At 41.7% G+C, this 21,740-nt stretch overlaps 1 protein-coding gene across 3 annotated transcripts in view; it reads left to right on the top strand.

Annotated features, from left to right (window-relative positions):
- Positions 1-21,740, top strand: part of CDH13 (cadherin 13) — a 1,069,738-nt gene that overhangs the window by 203,796 nt on the left and 844,202 nt on the right. For all 3 annotated transcript variants that reach the window (XM_063110059.1, XM_063110060.1, XM_063110061.1), the window contains exon 2: positions 7,775-7,886. In XM_063110059.1, the coding sequence (XP_062966129.1) occupies positions 7,775-7,886 (112 nt within the window). The remainder of the gene's footprint in view (positions 1-7,774; positions 7,887-21,740) is intronic.

Genomic DNA, 21,740 nt, shown 5'->3' with positions numbered 1-21,740 from the left:
ATTTCAATCATCTTTCCAGTATGCCCTTATCTGTGACATGGTTCCAGTCCCTAGTCTCATCCAAAGAGTATGTTATTCCTTCTTTATTTTCATAACTCTTTATACATACTCCTCTGTATTAATATAAATAACAACAACCCTAGGTAGCGCATAGCACCTACTGTGAGCCAGTTTCTGTCCTAAACACTTTGATTTGTGTTAACTCATTGAATCTCACAACCAATGCAAGAAGATACAATTATTGGTTGCCTTATGCAAATGAGGAAGCTAAGGCACAGAGAAGTTAAGTAATTTGCCTAGGGTCACACAGCAACTATGTGGCAAAATTGGGATTTTGAGCCAGGTAGTCTAGCTCAAGAATCTTTGCTCTGAACTACTTCCTAACTAATGCCCAATCTATAGAAACATTTTATAGTGTATTATATGATATGCCTCTGTGTCTGCCTTTTCTTCTAGATAATAAGTTTATCCAGGGCTTTATTTATTTCTCCATATTCAGCATCTAGCCTGGCACATAATAGAAATTTTAAATTTTGACTAAGAGAATTGATGAGAAAATGAACCCAGTGACTCTGTCACAATAGCAGATCAAAATGCACTATAACTTAAAGTGAGCAATTACTAAGACAAAAAAGGGGGGGGACTATGCCTATTCATGCTCAAGAAAAGGGGACTTAGGACAGTTTTTGCTACATCCTGACTCTGTAAGCCTTGTCAAGGGTTCCAAAGCCATGACCTTCTCTCTCTCACCTTCCCTTCACTCTTCTTTCCTTTTCTCTTCCTCTATTTCTACCTCTCCATTGGTTCGCCCAAATTATATTTATTAGTTGAGAAACCAAGTAAGGAACTGATTTTCTGAGTTCCTCTGCTGGAGCCAATGCCATAGTAGACTGTATTAGTTTCCTATGGCTGTTGTAACAAATTGCCACAAATGGAGCAACTCAAAACAGCACAAATATATCATTGTACAGTTTTGAAGGTCAGAAATCCAAAATCAGTCTCACTAGTCTAAAATGAAGATGGTGGCAGGGTTGTGTTCCTTTCTTGAGTCCCTGGAGAAAGTCCATTCTTTTGTGTTTTCCAGTTTTAGAGGCTGCCTGCACTCCTGGGCTCCTGGCCCTTCCTCCATCTTCAAAGCCAGTGATGCCGGTGGAGTGCCTGTCACGCCACACCACGCTGCCCCCACTTTCATGATCATGTCACTTTCTCTGACTCCTCCTTCCACCTTCAAAGACACTTGTGATTGCACTGGGTCCATCCACATAATCCAGGGTAATCCTCCTACTTTAAAGTCAGCTGGTTATCAGTCTTATTTCCCTTTGCCATGTAACCTAACGTATTCACAGGTTTTGCGGATTAGGATGAGGACATCCTTGGGGACCATTGTTCTGTCTATTCTGTTTGCATTATCTCAGGAAAGCCTCCTAGCCACTGTGTGCATAGATGGTGTATGCTCATTCTACCAAAGACAACACAGAAGCTGTTCACTGCGAAGCAATTTGCCCAAAGTCAGAGAAATGGCCACGTGGCTGGAATTCAAGCTCACATTAGTTTTGGCTTCTTGTCCTACTCTTTTCCAGACATAAGTAGCTTCCCTTTTCATAATTTGAGGAGAAGTTGTTGGGTAGCTTTCAATTAAAATGTATTCTAGGATGTTGGTTTCAAATTGTGAATGAGAGCAGCAACAGGACTCACCGAACCAGACGCATTCTCCCCTTTATGTCCCTAAGAATCACAAAATCGTTTCTGTGTCTGTTACCTTAATGGTCAAAAGGGTGGGAAGTGTTTTGTGTTCCCGGGGCTATAAAACACCAGGAACATTTTAAGGAGGTCAGGCTCAGCAGGAGTGAGGATGACATGAGTTTAAACTCACAGCGAGGACATGTGTCTGTATGTGCTCACGCATCTGTGTGTGCACGTGTGTCTGTGTGCACACGTGTGTGCATGTGTCTCTGTGTGTGCACATGTGTGCACACGTGTGTACACACATCTGTGTGTTCACAAATGTGTGCATACATGTGTGTGCACACATCTATGTGCACGTGCCTGTGTGTGTACATGCGTGCAAGCATCTCTATGCCCGTGTCTGTGTGCACGTGTGTGCACGTCTGTATACATGTTTATGTGTTTGCACATGTTTCTGTGTGCACATGTGTGTGTGCATGTTTCTGTGTGTATGCACGTGTCTTTGGGTGTGCACGTGTGTGTGTGTACATACTGTGTCCTGGAAGTTCTCCTTTTCTCTATTCTTTCTCTGGAGGTAGTGTGCCTTTATAAACCCTTCCAGGACTCTGAGTTTTTGGTCCTTGGCAGGATAAAGAATCAATCAAAATACATTGCTGTTAATATTTTTATATTCTACAAGTCAGAGATAGTACACTTTCTTCCTCACCAATCTAAGATCCTGCAAACTGATTCCGATAGACAGACTAGGACAAGAGTAAACCAGAGGTGTTTTGCAGCCAGGGTAAGGTAACTGTCCACACTAATAGCAAAAAGCAGAGTGGCTCAGTGAAAGGAAAACGACAGGTAGCCGGGAAATACTAGCCTCCTGTGTGGAGCTGGTTGAAGAGAGGATGTGATCTGAGGTTGTCCACAGCCCGGTGAGATGACTATTTGTAGCAGAAGTTTCTTTCTTTTTGTTTATGGCTGCTGTGTGGGCAGTTGTGTTAAGCTTTTCTTCAGTCGGGTATTCTGCCTGGCCTCTGGGACATATCTGTGATGTTAGTGGTGCGGAAGACCCCTTTGTCCTTGTTCCTTCAGTGTCTGGTGTAGTGTCAGCAAGGCTAGCTGCTGTGACAAATAATCCCAAATCTCAGTGACTCACACAGAGACATCTGAATGTTCCTTTCTCAGTGACTCACACAGAGACATCTGAATGTTCCTTGCTGAGCGGCTCTCCTGGGTACCTGTCCTCTACGCAGCGACTGATTTCTGGGCTCTTTCTATTGGGTGACTCTGCATCCTTTCTGTTTCTGTGGATAGGGGAAGGGAGGCATCACACAGGACATGTCAGGGGCCAGCCCTAGCAGTGGTGAAAATCCCCTCACCCTCATTCTGTCAGCCAGTGCTTGGTTCCCTGGCCAAAATTACTGCAACAGAGCCAGCAGCACAAGGTAAGGGCACCACTGTGACAGGTCGCCAGAGACTCATGGCAAGGAGAGTTCTTAGCTCGAAGAGCCTATTTCCAAAGTCTAAAGCAGGGATTGCCAACTCACATGCCTAGGGGCCCAGGCAAGTGTGTAATGGGGTTGAGCGAGCAGGACCAATGACGTCACAATGATGTCACAATAACAATAACGTAAGGGTTGGGGCCTGGCGCCCAGGAGGACAGCTCAGCTCAGAGGGGTGCGCTCCCTGCAGCACCGCGATTGTACTTTCTGACTGAGTGCTCTGGCAGAACTCACCAAATCTCCTGGACACAGCCATCCCATATGCTGCCAGTTGACAACCTGCAGTCTGGAAGAGAAAAAAATCCTTTCTCTGGAAGCAAACTCCGAAGTTGGGTCTATTCTTGAATCAATACCTGTCAGGATAAACAAACCCTTTCTTTAAGAGAGAAAGTTCTGTGCTGCAGTAAAGAAATGGAAGCTAACAAGAAAACCAGGTACAAAGAGGGTGATGTAAGGATTTGCTATCTGTGCATAAGTTTAAGGCAGTGGCTCTTGCCTGGAGGACAGAGTTCTGATCTGCCACTTTAAAGAAAACTTGGTGTCCTATAACATTAGCACAACTGAGTAACTACCACACTGATGTGCTCCTTATGCAGTGACCCTGAGAGTCTACCCACTGAACAATTTTATAATAGCAACAATCTTATGTTTTGGTGATATTTGTCAATGTCTACCGTGGGTGATCATGTGTAGTGGTTTAAACATAATATACAGAAATAATAATAGCGAATGTTCCTTGAGCAATTACTATGTATTATACCAGATCCTGCTTAAGGCTCCTTACAATAATTAACTCATTTGGTCCTCGTAACCTATAACACCATTACTCCCATTTTGTAGCTGAGGAAACTGAGCCACAGAAGATTTCTAGCCCAAGGTTACCCAGGTGGTAAATGGTAGAACTGGGATTTGTGCTGAACCGATGTGGCTAAGACTTGTGCTCATAGTGTCTGAAGCATGAATCTGCTTTTAGAGCTGATTGTAATTTTCAAATAATAGAAATCGTTTGGTGATCATAAAATTTGGTAATGGCTGTGCTTTCAAAGGTATGTTGGTTACCTATTGTTTATGAGGTATGAGCTAATGCATAAATGAGCAAAAGAACACTGTAGGAAGACCATTATTGTCATGGCATTAAAGATAAATTTGGATTGTTGCTCATAGCATATACTCTGGAAAAGTTAAAAAAGGTTTGGGGGAAAATATGTCCAGGTAATATCTCATAGGATTAGCATCTAATAATATTGCAGAAGGGCCTGCCCGAATATTAATTCTTACATCTGTGAGGGGTGCTGCTTCACAGCCCACTGCTGAACTCAGCGTGATTGAAATGGAAGAGCAGATTTCCATGACAAGTCTGTGCACAGATACTGTTTTGAATCCTGCTTAGAAATTAAAGGGGCAATAGCGGTAACCAGAATATTCTATCATGACTGACCAGTAAAATATTCAGCTTTTGGGAAGACCTCAATTAGTCTGGAATCTTTTAAAATGCAGTTTTGTAACTTCAGAGATGTGTTACATGAAGCCCAGAGATCCACAAAGGAATTCATATGAAAGTGGAGACTGTGTTGTTTAAAAAGATGAGTCTATATTCCTCTCCACTTCCGCAGCTAATTCTTACCTTTAGGATTGGATCAGAGATGTCCCTTTTGTGGATTTCCTTTCCTTGATATCCCCAGATGAGGTAAAAGTTTACCCAAAATTTTTACATACTCCCAAAGAGACATATATTTTCCTTTCAAGTTAAATTTCAACTTTAGTCATTTAAATTATTATTTGTTAATTCCTCTCTCCTTTTCTAGATCATAATATTTATCACTTATTGACTGCTTATCCTGTGTAATGCTTTTCTAATTGCTCCTGGACAATGTCTAGCAAAGTCTTCGCTGAATCCTGAGGGTTTAATAAGTATTTGTGTGTAAGTGAGTGAATGAATGCATGAGGAGTGTGTAAAGGAATAAATGATTTTACTAGTTCTCGCCTCTCTAAGTCATTCTTTGCCCAGGAGGGTGTTGTATGCTTTTTATGTTACAAATCAGCCAACTTAAATTTTGACTGGTCAAGAGAGTGACCCCAAAATTTGCAACGACAAAAATGTGCCTTTGGGAATTCTCACACCTGTCTACCCTCCCTGAGCCAGCAGTTGGAAAAGTTTTATGTTTCCTATATAACTTGGGGGGAATTTTGAAAAGACCCTGCTAAGTAATTAGGACAGAGCCTGAACCACAAAAAGACAAAGGTGGAGAACTGAACTCACACATGGAACAGTGCTCCTCATCACTAGCAGTGCCCTCTTTCAGTCCTGAATTCTTATGCTCAGGATCCAGGGAGAAATCTCACCTCCCTGAGTACCTATGGGATGACTGGGTTATTGGTCTGGGATTTGAGGGCTGAATTAGCCAATTAGAAGGTTCACGTATAATTGTAAACACAAGGTGCATGGAGGCAACTTTTGACCATTTGCTGTTTTAACTGAATTAGCATCGAGCAGTCATAGATTTTCTGCTTGCAGAATTGCCAGCAAAATATTCTGATTCCTGAATCTGTATTCTGTGGATATGCCACTTGGGAGGTCAGTGTGATGATTGCTTCAGAAGTGACCTAACCAGAGTCTACTCCCCAGACAAGGAGAGTTTTACAAGCAGAACTGCAGAGATGCTGGACTGTAGCATCCTTCTCCCTTTGATTTGAGAAAGGTGATGTCAGTCAGGGTGATGACTCCCCATTTCAATTTCTCTGATGTTGCCAAGACAGGCCACACCGTGAACCTCCCGAGATTGATTCTTGCCCTCCTTCCTTGGGGTTCAGTGCATTCCAGAGGGCTGATATTTAGTGAGAAGCCTGGTTCCCCAGCTTCCAACCTTTTGCGAACTCCTTCGAGTTCACTGGTGGGGATGATAATAAGTTTTCTTCAGCTGCATGTGTGCTGTGGTTAAGAGTTTGCAGTCTGGTATCAAAGTTTGGTTTCCTAAGAAGCAAAACCGAGTCAAGGATTTGAGTGCAAGTCTATTGAGGTGGGGGAGGTGGGAGAGTAGTCTCAAAAAATACCAACAGGAATAAGCAGATGAGCCAAGGAGGAGAAGGCAGCTAATAAAAGGTGAGCTATCAAGCCAGATATCACGGTGCGTGAATGAAGCCCAATTCCAAGTAGAAACTGGGAGACAGAACACAGAGGAGCAGGGGTATTTATGCACCAATTCGCATCAATTATTGGTCGAGGGCTGCTCCTGGGGATGTTAATTTACAAACACTCTCTGTGGGCACCATGATTAAATAAAGCAGCCTTCTACAAGTTTCGGATAAATATCTCAGGCAAAAAAGTCTTGCTCTTGATGTGAAAGATTGGAAGGGACTGGACAGGGCTCTGACAGTGTGTGAGATCAGAGAACACTTAGACTTGGATTCAAATCCTGACTCCACCCATCCTAACTGTATGATCTTGGGCAACTGTGTTAGTCTCTCCAGAATTTCAGGTCCTCCTTCTGTAAAGTATATCTTATATTATAGTACATACTTCATAGGGCTGCTGTAGAGATTATATGAGATTATGTATATAGTGAGCTTAGCACAGTGCTTGCCAAATAATAAGGGCTCAAAAATGTTAGTTTTTATTTAAGTATTATGGAGTATCTTCTCAGTTCCAGTGTGTGTGGCAGATTCTCAGTATAAACAGATGGGGGAAAGAAGTAATTCCTATCTTCATGGGGCTTATAGTCTTTGCCTACTAACCCTTAACGCCATTTGTTATTTTACTAAGTTACACCTTGCCCAGGAAGATGTCACGTACATTTATGTTCTAAAGCACATAGTGTCATTTTTGGACCACTGGATTAAGTGTCCCAAGGACTTGTGAAGACAAAACTGAGCCCTGGAAACAATTTTAAATTTTAAATTTTCTAGTAGCCCAATTTACAAAAGAAAAAAGAAACCGGTGAAATTAATTTTAATAATATATGTAAAATAGTATCATCTCAATATGTACTTAATATAAAATTATTCATTAGATATTTTACGTTCTTTTCCTTAGTCATCAAAATCCAATTTGTATTTTATACCTACAATGTATCAGTTTCGGACTAGCTACATTTCAAGTGCTAAGTAGCCCCCTGTTGCTCGTGACCACTATATTAGACCATGGTGAGGGTCTAGTTGGCCCTTGATTCCTTTTAGAAATAACTTCCAATGGAATATAGCTCCATTTTCTTTTTCTTCCTCTTCATAGATGACAATGGTCCTTGGCATATATAACAGTGAGGTTGGTTTTAGTTTAGGCATTATAGCAAATTGACAGTTTCTGTAATGAAATTTCACACGTGGAAACCACGGTGAGATTCTTAGCAGGTGTAAAAATCGGACGAAGTTATTTCTTTAACTGCAACTTAATGGAAACCGCAGCAGCTGTTCCCATTTACACATTTTTCCAAATCTCATTGCCAAAACGAATTGTTGGCAGCCACAGGAGAAGTATCAACTTACTTCTTCATTTGGGAAATGAAATTAAAACCTCAGCTCATTTCTAAAAGTCACAGATTTGGTAAAAGTTAGCAGGGCAAACACATAAGCCGCTATTAAAATATTGATGGCTTTGGTTTTCTCAGGTGCTGCTGTTAACATCTGCAGAAGATTTGGACTGCACTCCTGGATTTCAGCAGAAAGTGTTCCATATCAATCAGCCAGATGAATTCATTGAGGACCAGTCGATTCTAAACTGTAAGCAATGTCACTTGAAGATGCTTTTGGCCTATTCTCGTATTTGAATTTACTAATGTCTGGGAATGTGTCTCAGGATGTGGTATTTTTTAAACTCAGTGTTTTCTGATTATTTTTTCTATGTCACTGCTTGGCCCAGCATGGAAGCTCTTGAATTAGGCCTTGTCAGCTTAGAGGTTGAAAGAATGGTATGTATCTCTTTTTAGTATTTTATCAGCAGTGGGAATTTCCACACCACTCCCAGAAAAGGGGGCTGTGAGCTGCCAGCATGCGTTCTACACTGCACAAAGGAAATGAAATCCATTGCACTGGGCAGACTCCCAAGAGCAAAGTCATCGCCTTCCTGTAGATTACTGTCCTGTCTATAGTTTCTCATACATAGTATTAGGTCAAAATAATGGTGAGAGCATGATACTGGTTTCTAGGAATTTTTAGACACAGGCATCAAAACTTCCTATTTTTAAGGTTAATAAGATGGTCTTCAGAAAAACTAAAAACTTCTACTGGTTATTCCGTGGATTAAACTCAATTCCCCCCAAATTCCATTTGATTTCTTAACATATGCAACCTTCAGATCTGTGATTATGATCTCTTCCTAATTTTAATGCTAACATTACATTATTTTATCTTTAAGGGGGCATAGGGAGCATTGCTAAGTGCATAACAAGCACAGTTTTAGCACAATCAAATTTAAAATTGATGGTAGACACATAGCCACTTAAATGTAGGCTCTTAAGCATCATTATTTAACATGTGGGAATGAAAGATACAGAAAAAATGACCTAATTTGGTCAGTTGCTCTAAGGTCCCTTTAAGGAAGACGATTGCACATTTGTCCGTATGATCTCAGGTTGGTCTTCCAGGCTAGTCGTGTCCCTTCATTCCTATGCTATGTTGCTGATATGTTGAAAGAAAAGAAAAAAGAAAACAGCCTGCTTGATTGGATGACTCTGGGAGGCTGGAACACATTTTAAGAGTTGAAAGGAACACACTAATGAAGATACAATGCTGAGCATCTGGGGAGCTGTCCATGGTGCAGCCCATGCACATCTTGATGCAATTACACCAATGAAATCATTTCAATAATTGGAGTTTGTAGTGACAAGGTGCAAGACTGGCACTACAAGCGAATTCCAATATGTAATCTTCTGTTCATCTGGTGTCTGAGTGTGACTCCTGGGTCAGGCCGTCAGGAACCCTCATTTTTCTTTTGATTTTTGTATTTATCAGAATTAATATATTTCAAACAGAACTTGCTTTGCAAGAACCATTTGTCTGGCTCTCCTGTCTTCTTTTTTTCTCTGTCTCTGTCTCTGTGTCTGTCTCTGTCTCTCTCTTTCTCTGTTTCTCCCTTTCCTTTTCTTTTCAAGTTATTATCCCAAATGACATCTGTGTTAACATGCTTGGAAATTCAAAGCCGCCCTGGGTATGGAAATTGATAGAGTTGGTGTGCAGAGCAGGCCCACAGATGTGATTGCTTCTGTAATCTTCATGACACCAAACAGCTTTTAATTCACCGCTGAGAAGCTGGAAATAATCATACTTTGGGGGACTTTTTAATTTAAACTAGGCTGTACTGTACATCCCAATGTCACAGTTTTGTGTGGGTCTGTATGTGGGTTTTTTTTTCTTTTAATCCCCTAAGTCCTTAAGTGGGTTATGGTTGTTTGTTCTGTGTAAACTAGTAAATTCTAAATGGGACTAGGTTGATTATCAATGATAGCACATTCAGGAAAAGTCAGTGACATGGGAAGTGAGGACATGTAAAATTTTATACTTGTGTGTGTTGTTGGGTTAGCAAGTCTGATCAGTCCCTCTCAATGAAACCACATGTCCATATGTATTACTAGAGCAAAAGAAATACAAAGAGCAGATCTCGTTAGGTGCATTCAAATACATCTCAAAGCAATGAACAGAGATCATTATGAGTATAGACCCTGAGAATAAGGTTAATTGTGCCTAAGTGAAGAAGAAATTTTTCAGTCTTGAAATGCCTATTGAATATTCTTTAGTAAATCTGGATTTCCAGAAGCAATAGCCATGCTTTAATGCTTTGCTCCATTCCACTTGCAAGAGGAAATAAAAAGCCCAAAATGTTTTCTTTTTTAAAAAAAAATTTTATTTTATTTTATTTCTTTTGACCGGTAAGGGGATCGCAACCCTCGGCACGGTGTGGTCTGCACCACACTCAGCCAGTGAGTGCACCGGCCATCCCTATATAGGATCTGAACCCGCAGCCTCAGCGCTACCAGCGCTGCACTCTCCTGAGTGAGCCATGGGGCCGACCCTCAAAGCCCCAAATGTTGAATGGACTTTTCCACCTAATCAACCGATATTTTCCAGCTTCTTTCTCCCCATCCCCCCTTTCTCTCTCACTCTCTTTCTCTCATTCCCTCTCTCATTCTTAGTTTATTTTATGAATTTCCTTACAATTCAACACAAAACCCTTCTATCTTTGAAAAATGTGATTAACCACGAAATTCCTCTCAGAATGAAGTCCCTAACATAAGGTTAACATCTAGATGAAAAATGAAAAGAATCAAACAGAACCAGAAAGTTTAAAAATGCTTAGATATTTGAGTTTGCATACCAAAGATCCAGAAAATGGCTAGGGATGTTTTAGTGACATATAGGCTGATGCTGTAGGTAATAATAGAGGTTAAAAGGAGCGAGGTCGGTAACATTACCTTGGGTCCCTTTTATGGCATTTGCACCTTATCTTTTTCCTCTATGTCTGCAATAGTTACGAGCATTAAAAATTCATTGTGAATTTTTGTGTTGCAGAAAGTAAAATCACAGCTTAATCAATTGATGGCTTACACTATTTACCTTTCTGTAAAGTTGTCTGAAAGTGTTGTTTCTCTGAATGATAGATATTATATATCTGCTCACACCCCAGACTTTTATTCAAGCAATTCTTGTGTTCGGCTTTTAGCAGGTTATAGGGAATGTTTATTCTGTTCATGGCTCCCTGCTCTCTTTGTTCAGACAGTAATATTTCCTTTTATCCTTTTTCATCTTCCTCCTCAATTCACAATGACTTATCTTTTTCTACTTTAACTGTTACTAATGGTCACCTCCACTCCTTTTATTTCCCTAATATTTTATTCACTGTTCACACTGATACATCTTTCCCTCAGTTGTTCTAAAGCCTTTTATTTTCTTCACATCCAAATAACTCTTTATTCTACTCTCCTTTCCACTAACTAGACTTGCTTTCGTCTTTAAAAGGCCATTTTTCAACAAGCTGCTAAGATCAAAACATGATATCTCACTGTTTCTTCTAATGTAACCAGGGGAGCTCTCTTATTATATCTTTTACAGTGTGATGCACAGCCCCCAACTCATGATAACTTGGGGAAAACTCTGTTGGCTTTATCTCAGTCTTGAAAGGTGAGCTAGGAAAATGTGGTTACTCTATTCTTCAGTGAGAAGCTCAAGGAAACAGAAGACAGCTCGGAAGGCAGCAACTCAAAAAGGAGACATCCACCTGAGGTCTTTGGACTCAGGGAGGAGTCTGTGAAGGGTTTGTGGGAGGGGTTCCCTAGAAGCCGGGCACCCAGAACTCCCTAAATTACCTGGCATTGTAGTTCTTGCTTCTCCTGCAATGTGAAAATCATAATATTCTGGAAGCTACCATCTTGGTACCACTAGAGTTGAACAACAATCCTGGTCACAGCCTCCCAGCTGACACCCAGAAGAGAAGCCTCCCAGGTTTATAAGAATAGCTGGCCTGGACAAATGACCGTCCACCCAGCTGGAGCAGGAAAATGCCAAGTGGTAAACACTGCCTACCTTATGTTCTGCAAAGTTACGAAACAGAATATTCTGCTCTGCCTGCATCAGCTCAAACAGACCTTTCTGGCATATGGCATGTGGTCATTACGTTCACTACAGGGAACCATACTTATGACCCTCCAGCCTCTAGTAGTGGGACATGTGTTCTGCCTCCAGTGTCCAGAAAGACACCCCATTGGCTATCCAGCTACTGTTAGGACGGCACTTTTCTTTCCCTCTTGTTCACCCTTCATGGGTCATTCCTCCTGGGCTACATGCACACAAACAGACTGACATGCAGACATGCAGAGAGAAATTGCCACAACCTGTACAATCACACTTCTAGTCAAGAACCTACATTAGTCAGAATAGGCGAGACTATGCTGTGGTATCAAACAACCCCAGTGGCCTAACACGATAGACACTGATTTCTCACGCGGGTCATGCGGGTGCACATTGGGCCGCTCTCCTGGGTAGCTGTCCTCTAAGCGGCTGCCCCCTCAGCAGGAGCTGGAGGACCCAGGATGCTTTCAACTTGGTCCTGCCAATTAACCAGGCTACTTCCAACTTGGTCCTGGCAAATAGGGGGACAAGTATGGGGATGGTACCCTAGATGTTTAACCACCTCAGCTCAGAAGCGACATCCATTAGCAGACCTAGACATGGAGCCAACCTAACTGCAAGAGAGGCTGGGAAATGCAGAGAAACCCACGAGTATTGGTGCGTGATTATAGCCTCTACCCAGATTCTAACAAAATGATGTTGCCCACGTCAGAGACTCCTGAAAGAGATAGCAATAGACCGTAAAGCAGGCAAGTGCCTCGGAGTAACTGGGGCATATGGAGGATGGCATTGGTCAGTTTAGGCAGCAGAGCAAGGTCATGCACCTGTGACCACGCCTCGCTTTTCTTATAAGAGGATGCTCCTCACTGAACAGAGTTAGCTTCTCCCCCGCTGCCTCTTAGAGACCCCCAGGGGAGGGATCTCACCTTCTGATGCTTCCAGTGAGGAGGCTCCACTTGCTCCGTCCGATTGATTATAACATTGTACTTAAGATCACACAGTTTCAAACTCACACTTAGGAGGTTCAAATATGCACACAGTCATATGTCAGCTGTGTGACCACAAGTGAGTTATTTGAGTCCTCTGAGTTGGAATGACCTCATCTCTGTAAGAAGGGTAATGGCAGTCTCTACTCCTAGAGCTGGTGCAACTGTTGATGGAGAGCATGCTTGGAGCACAGCTATGAGTAAATGGGAGGTCCTATTCATGTTAGTATAATTATTGTTATTGCTGTCGCTATTATTATCATTGTTACTGTCATTCATGGGCCTTAGAGGGGTCCAGGTTCCTAATCATGGCCATCTGAACCTGGCTTTAAAGAAGACTAATCATGTGGGCCATTAAGAATCAGAAGAGGAGAAGCATCTAAAGCAGCAATTCTAGGACATTTGAAGTTCACGGATTGGTATAATATATTTTTTAAAAGTCTTGAATTGGTAAGAATGTATTTTTAAAATTTTTGCTAAGTCTGGATATATCTATATCTATATCTATACCTATCTATCTATCTATCTTTCTATCTATCTATCTATCTATCTATCTATCTATCTATCTATCTATACACACACACACACACACACACACACACACAGTAAGTAAATGAAGTAGGAAAAACAGTACCAATTTACTTTAGCCAAAATTTTCTTTTAAGAGGTTGTTTGGCACCAAAAACAAATAAAAAAGGAATAAAGACTAATTACAGCAGAAAAAGTAGACCTTTTAGTAAATTTTGCTTTGTGAAAAATGCACCAAATGTTCTGTTTACCTCATTTTGGTGGAAACCCCTGATCTAAGGAGTTAGTTTGAAGTTATTCTTTTTGCTCTTGACTTTTTTGATATGCTTCTGACATTTCAATATGTTGATGTTTCTGGAGTGGCAGAGATGGTGCTTAGGAGACTTCCTCATGAAAGGCCACATGTCAATGCTGGCAGAAGGGGAAGATGTAAGGGTCGCACATCCACTAGGAACAGACATTGGGATTCAAGGTACCTCCGGCGCTGACTGCCGGTGTCCATGGCTTTGAGAGGTGACATTTGCTGTGTGCTCCCTAGATGTCAAGGGCTTTCTTGAACCTCACAGCAGCCCTTAAAGGAAAGATACTCTCATGTGCCCATTTTACAGGTGAGGATGCTTAGGCTGACCTTTACCCAAGGTTGTATTGCTTATAATTGGCGGCGTCAAGATTTGAACCCAGGATTCCAGGTCCCTGGCTTTTAGCCAGAGTTCTTTAGTTTAGTGTCTGTTAGTTTTTGTTGACATTGATGATGATATATCAAGGAAACTTGCCACTTAATTTTACCATCACTTTTATCTACCTGGGTGAGATAGGGAGAGGACGTCCACTGAGGTTTCTTTTTTTTTTTTTTCCTGTTCATGGCCAAGTTCATCCTCCTTTTTCTACTATAGAAAAAGTAGCTCTTTTTCTTTGCTTTTGGTGATCCAGTGCCTGGTTGACCCTAACCCTCCACCCCTGGCTTCCCGCCCTCCTGTGTGTTCCGTTCACCAGGAAGTTGCTTGGTCATGCCACCATGACACTGACCTTGGTTAGCAGCCGGGTCTTCTGTGGGGTGCGTGAAATTGCATTAATCATATTTGTACTTAACATACATGAGTCATGGCTTTTGAGAGCATTTTTAATTGACTATAAATCAAACAGGGAACTTGAAAAATGAAGGCAATTAATGAAAAAGCAACGTGAAAGGCGTTTTGCATCCTAACGCAGGAAATACATCGCCAGAGAATTAAATGTCAAAACAAAGGCCCTTCTGACCCTGCTGAAAAGATTTCATTTGGATGATAATAAATGGATGAACTTTCCAACCTGGCAGGTGGAGAAATGTTTGTCTCCTGAGTTCCAACTGACTTAGGCTTTTGCCTGGCTATATTCTCTGTCCATGAGAACTTCCTGAGTTCTTTGACCTTTGCTTTCAATTTTTGTACTTTTTAAAATTAACCATGGTAATTTCCTTTCCATTGTCTGCTCATCCTTCACACGACTAACTTGTGTTTACTCTCAGGTTGGAAGAATGATCATCAATGGATTAGTGAAATTATTTAATGTCACCTGTTCTGTATGCTGGACAGAGATGAACAAGGTTGGGGTTTCAAGTGGTGTATTTGTTTTAAGTGGTTGTGATGTGCCGAGTAAAATTACGCTGGTGTCACCTAATTCAATATCATTATGAAGTGATTCTACTTTGAGTCAGAATGTGGACACCTATTTGCATGAATGAAGGTTTTTCCTGTATTTAAACAGAGCTCTGTAGAAATGTGATGTTTTCACAGGTTTGCGCTTCCCTCCCACCGACATTTTTATACAATCTAATAGTCAGTTAATATTTATTAGGATTCTTACAAAGGTATTATACTAACTACCTCATAAATGTGAAGTAATATGATAACATGACTGTAGGATAAGAAATGAACACATGCTTATATCAGGGACAGATGTAATAAAATGCTTAGAGATCTGCCACTGGACTTGGGTCCAAAATTGCATTTTGAAGAATGGAAAACATATTCAGTAACAGGGAAGGGGAATGGGGTGCAGGTGGAGTGCTCTTGGCATAAGTTTTCCTGTCGGTAGAATGGAAGAAACACCAGAAGTATCCCACTGTCAGCCCATGGGCTAAATTTGCCCCACAGATATGTCCTGTTTGGCTGCTCAGTGTGGGAGTCTGAAGTATTTAATAAAAAAAATTTGTCATTTTCACTGAGAACGTCACTTTTAAAAATTCCCAGTTTCTGAGCAGTCTTGTGCCTCCGGAATACAGACTCCAGAGGCAGACTGCCTGGGTTCAAGTCCAAGTTCAGTCCATTCATTCTCAGCTAAGTAGGCACATTGGGAAAAAACAAAACAAAAACTCATTATGCTTTTGTTTCCTCATTTGCAAAATGAATACTATAATGGCAGCAATGTCAATAGGTTCTTCTGAGGATTAAACATGAATCTGCATAGAGGGCTTTGGATAGTGGCTGGTCTACAGTAAGCACTGAGATATTAGCTTCTGGAAACAGTGTCAGAATCATTGCAGCTGAGGCCTTCCCTGTGGCCCTCGAATCTCTTGTCTTCCTGACATCCAGCAGACTTACTAGTTTACTCCGCTTGCCCCATACAGACATCTACCTTTACCTCCATGAAGTCACCAGTGCCCCTAAAACTGGTGCATGAATCAAAGGATGTGCCATAAAAGACAAAACGCGTGTGTTGTTTTTACCACGCCGTTGCTATTATGGATGAGAGCTGTTATTCATGATCAAGGAAGCAGAGGACAGTGCTGAGATGAGAGGACACGGGCTGGCTAGCATTGCTCAAAGACTCTGAAATCTGTTTTCAGTGTTGTGAATTGTCAACACAGGTAACGTGTGACACGTGGGCCCATGTGGTCAGACAGGGTGGCTGGCTTTCTGGAAGTTCAGAAAGGGGGCAGATGGAAGGGAAGAGCGGATGGCCCAGGCTGGCGTGGAAGCCATTTCAGAAGCTCTGAGATAGGCATGGTTAAGACGTGTGTCACGGTAGAGAGGGACAGGGATGCGGCAGCTTGACTGAGGAGCATCTGAATGTGAACTACGGGAGAGCAGAGCCCCAGAGAACCCCAGCGGTGGAGACTGGGTAGGCATCCAGAAGAGAGGTTTTCCAGAAGAGATGCAGAGTCGCTGGAGTCTGTTCCCAGCCCCAACACTGCCTTGTATGTCCCTTTTCCTCCCTGGATGTCTGTTTCCTGATTTGCATAATGAGGCTATATTAGGCCCATTTTTGTTGTGATTAACAGTAACCCAATACTAAGTAGCTTCAGCAAAAAACATAAAATTATCACCTCACATGACTGAAAATTTCAGGATCTGAGCTAGCTTTTGGAACACCTGGATCTAGATGCTCTAACAATGTCATCGTATCACCCTGCATTGCTCAGCTCTGCTGTCTATAGAGACGGTTTCAATCTTCAGGCTCAGAGGAGTTCCCTCCAAGATGGCCATCAGCAACTCCAGCCTTTCTTTTTCTAGCCCAACAAGCCAGAGCATCTCGTTTCCAGGTATCTTGTAGATACCTCTTCTTGGGTCAGCTTGGGTCACATGCCTGTTCCTGAGGCAATCACAGTGCCCAAGCAGACTCAGCAGTTCTACTGGCCAGCCCTGGGAAGTGGAGAGGCTGTTCCCTTCTGTGAGGGAAGGAAATAATGCTGGGCTGGGCAGTGCAAGAGGGTCCCCCAGGAGGGTGCTGCACTCTGTTGCTGAGGTCCTTTTCAGTACTAACACACTATTACCACAGGCCCCATGCAGGAGAATTTTTAGAACCCAGCATGCATACGAATGGAAATGGCTTTTAGATGGCAGGGGACGAGGACAGCCATACACAGATTCTCACTGGTAATACTGGTGAGCAGATTGCATAATTAAGACTGTCAAATTCTGCCACATGGCCTCACTCTTCAACCTGTGGAGTATCTTCTCTCACGTGGTCCTGGAGCTGGTATAAACCTCTTATTTCTGTTTTTCTTCAAGGGCTTAAGAGCAGAGGAACATATGAGTTTACAGAGCATCTCCTAGTTTAAGGTATTAGAACCACGTGAGGTGGGCTACTTAATGAGGAAGGCGCCGAAATAGATATCGGGAAAGATGAAGCATGGCTTTAAATAGTTCGAGAAGGCAGAAGATCTTATCATCCTGTACAGATCAAACCCACACATGTTCTAATAAACGTGGTGCCCTCTGTCTGTCCTTTTCACCCTAATTTTCATGGCAATTGTTGTTGGCTTGAAAGCAAAAGGTCAAGAGATACCAGTCGAAATGTCCCCAAACATGTTTGTATTTGACCAAATTCACATTTTCCTTCTGGAGGTAGAAATAGGAGATAGGAAAGGAAAAGACATATATTGAATTCCTATCATTCATTTAGCCATTTATTCGAGAAACACTGAATGGTTACCTACCTTGTGCAAGACCCTGTACTAAGTAGAGGAGATAAAGCTTTGAACCAGATCAAAAAGGAGCCTCCTATGTCAATTAAAAAATAAATACATTTAAAAATATTTTTTTTAAAAAAAGGTGCCTTCTGTGCTGGAGCTTGTGTTCTAGTGGGGAGAGAAAGACAGAAATAATAGAAGAAACCCTCAAGAAAACAGAAAAAAATATGCATGACACGATGATAAGTACTGTGAAGGGACATGATTTCCAGATGGCTGCTGTAGAGTGGGTGGGCAAAGAAATTCTGAGAAGTGGAGACCTGGACTATGAGAAGGAACCAGCCAGGTGAAGATCCGGTGGGTAAGCATTTAGGCAGAGGGACCAACTCATGCAAAATCCCTAAGATGGGAACAGGTTTTACAGCTTACGATACTGTGATCCAGAAAAGGGGCTACCGTTTTGCCTATTTCAACATCTCAACTGCCCTGTAAGATAAGATGATAAAATGACACTTTATAGATGAGCGTATAAAAGTTGATTAAAGAGTCCAAGATCTCACAAGAAGTGGCCGTGGTGGAAAATGCACTGTGATCTCCTGACTCAAAGCTCATGTTCTTTTCGTGTGGAATGCTATCTCCAGTGTCGGAGTTTCCTCCCACAGCGAAGTGCTCCTGTCCTTCCCTCTGAGAACACACTGGGGTGTTCTTGATAGCTTCTCAGGACTGTCAGTGTGGGTTCCTGGGTTGTTTGGCTGGTTTCTATAACTTATAATGGATGGTATTTCCAGTTACACAAACTCCCAGGCGTTTGGGATAGCACTTCAAGATAGCACATGCAAAGGGGTGAGAACAGTGCCTGCTGCATGCAAGCTCCATACAAGTGTTGGTTGATGTTACTATTTGAAGAGTGAGGCCAGGAAGGGAACGTCTGCAGGATAATGCTGCTTGAATGGGTGGTGCCAAGTGTCTACCAAAGTGGCATAGAGAGTTTTCAATAAATTTTGGCTCCTCTGAAAGAGAACACATAGTCCTCCTACTTCCTTTGAGAGTCCCTTTGAGCAAGGTCTAGTCCCATTTTCATGTTCTAGGGGGACTCGCTCTTCCTTCCCCCACACCCTAGTGCACCTTTATGGCACTAGGTCCCTTTGGGCTAAACGTGAAAAACACGCTCCCTGAAATGAGGAGTGATTCCTCCCAAGCTTAGGTCTGGATGTGTTTGGAATTTGGAAAGATAATCACATGCATACGCTGCTTGTGTAATGGCATAACTTCACCTGTGGGGGCCGGGGCAGCACCCTTTTGTAAAACAGATTGGTATTTCAGTAGCAAAACATATGAATGTTTACCCTCAGTAGGATAAATAAAGACCACACATAACATCATGTCAGTTCAGGTTTGGTTTTTGCTGCCAAATGAGTTATGAAAACACTTTCGGTATGCTGAGCTGCTTGGATTTCAGAATTGCCAACTGTGCTCTTTAGGAGAATATTCCCATGAAAAGTTGCCGGACTCAATCATGCTAAGACATCCAGTTGGCCTCTTCATATCCCAGCAGCTTCTGGGGGCAGCAGGGTGGGCTGGCCCAGCCTAGCCTGCAATCCTTTCCTGCTTGTGAGCAACTTGGTAAACGACGTCTTGGCAGGCCACCCTGAAAAGTGGCCAACTGTTGCACCAGCCTATGTCTTTCTCATTTGAAGCCAAAATGGTTGTCAGCCGTCCAGGTTCTTCTTAACCGTGTGTGTCAGCCGATCCCAAAGGATCTATTTTTAGCTAAAACAGGTTTTAGTTCTCATATGTATATGTTAAATTCCAGGGGGGAAGGGGAGACTCCAAATGAGGAAACATCTATTCTGAATAACATGAGAGAAATAATTAGTGCTTGAAAAACAGTTCAAGATATGAGTCAAAACCTCCAAGGAATATGGTTAGCATTGCAGTTCTCAGTGGAAGGAAGTTTGTCAAATTAAAAACAGAGAGCAAGAGTAAGTAGGAATAAATCGTGCTAAGAGAGGGACTGAGCAACCAATTCTAGGTACTGCAGTAGAAGAAGAGACTAAGAACAGGGAAGACTGAAATTAGGGGGCAACCGGGATTGTCGGGTGGATGTTCATGGGGATGTGCTGCCAGGTGGTTAAATCCCAGTGTCCAAAGGGGCAAGGAGGGCATGGACTAGTACCAGGACTTGTCTGTACCCAAGAGAGAGAGAGAAGGAACAGACCCCAGGTAGAGGCATGGAGTCTTGTGCATGGCAGCTTCCAGGGTTTTGCTCATTTTGGGGCAGGACCAGGGCAGTTCTAGGGTAAGTGAGGCTTAGGCTAAAAATGTACATAATGTTTTTGTTTATGTCAAAAGTTGCCTGCTTTGCTTTTGGGATAGCCCAATTCAAACTTTTTGTTCCTATCATGTACAGTTTTGATCAGGCACATTTTAGTGATGCCTATTTGTGTACCTAAGGAGAGGTTGGATTTTTCTCTGTTAGAAAGTATTTCGTCAGCTACAATTACAGTGTGGTGACTGAGTTAGGGTTCTGATACATGCTGACTCAAGGCGTTATAGAAGGGGATTTAATAAAAATGGGAAGAACTTGTGTAGTCACAGGTTTATCTAAGTACGAGGCCTCAGAAAGGACGGAAACTGGAGAAGCTCCCAAGGTCTTGAGCAGAGGGAGCCCTTGGAGCTGGGACAGTGCTTTTCAAACTTTATAGTGACAGACTATATTTGTTTATTTTATTTTGCTTCAATGCATCACAAACCAATACTTTCAGGGGACAAAAAAAGTCAAATATAATCTTCTGAAAGTTAAAAACATGACTCATGTACACATATAAACTGAACACATAAAAGATTTTATTCAGCTCAGCAATTAAAAAGAAAATCAATAAAATGGTAGGTATGATTCAAAGAACATTTGAGGAGCAAGATATTTGTAAACAATTTAATAATAAAGGCATGTTAGAATAAGTTTACTAGATTACATGCAAAGCTGGTTAATGTACTACAGGGCAAATAACTATAACTTGGGGTTATCCTTTCTACTGAATATTACTTGCATCTCTATGAGACAGAATCTACAAATTAACATGTAATTTTACTAAGTCTGTAACATTCAATGAGTAGTAAACAATGAGGTGAACAAATTACATTTTCTTAGATAATTAAGTAATCCTTGAATAGACATTTTAATGTCTATTGAACGAACATACTGCCCTCATTTTTGTCTTATTTTCAAGTTTTACATATTTGTTCTTAACAATATAATAAAAACTAAATATGATAAAAATTAAATAAAAACCAAAGACATACAAAATATAAGCTTTCACAAAATTAGATTCAACAGGTATAACATTACTCTGCCTCATTGCTTTTAGTTTCTGTACTCATCTTGTCATGGGCCCTTAATAAGAGATTGGACATTCATGTGTTGATCACTCTTTTAGTCTTAGTATACCTTTCCAGGTATACTCAGCTCCATATACCTTCTCATTTTGGATGCCTCCATCCAAACTCCTGGAAGAGAAGCCGATAGACCCAGCATTGGTTCAAGAGCCCACTCTGTGTTCGGGGAGACAGCTCTAATAATTGGAAGCCCATTCCTTAAAGAAGGGGTTGCAAACAAACAAAAGTCAGGCATCCATACAGTTACTGAGTTCTGTGAGCTGGCCCAGATAAGCTGGGGGACTGAACAGTGCTGGGTTCTGGCCACAGGGGAAATGCACCTGTAAGCCACGCTCAAGCATCATTTAGGATCCCTCATTCAATCATATGCCCAAGCAGCTCATATATTGCACAGAAAGTACAGCTTCTCAAAATATTGCCAGAAAACTAGTTTTCATAAAACAAAACTATGTTTATTAGAATTCATTTCCTTAAGACAGAACACCACTTTGACAGAATCTTAGCACTGTTTCAGAAGGTGGAAGTCAGATGGATATTTACAGGGTTTATGAGGAGGGTATAGACTCAAGAAATTTAAGGTAGGAAACTGATTGACATTGGGTAGAGTTTATAATATACTGATTTAGGATTGTTAGACATAGCAAGATGAGGGTATTGAAGTAAGTTTGATAAATAGGTTATTGTTTGATAAATGAGCTGTTTTTCCCAGTAAGC

Source organism: Cynocephalus volans, chromosome 10 (assembly GCF_027409185.1).
Source record: "Cynocephalus volans isolate mCynVol1 chromosome 10, mCynVol1.pri, whole genome shotgun sequence".
NCBI lineage: Eukaryota > Metazoa > Chordata > Mammalia > Dermoptera > Cynocephalidae > Cynocephalus > Cynocephalus volans.
This window is presented reverse-complemented; position numbering and strand designations above follow the sequence as displayed.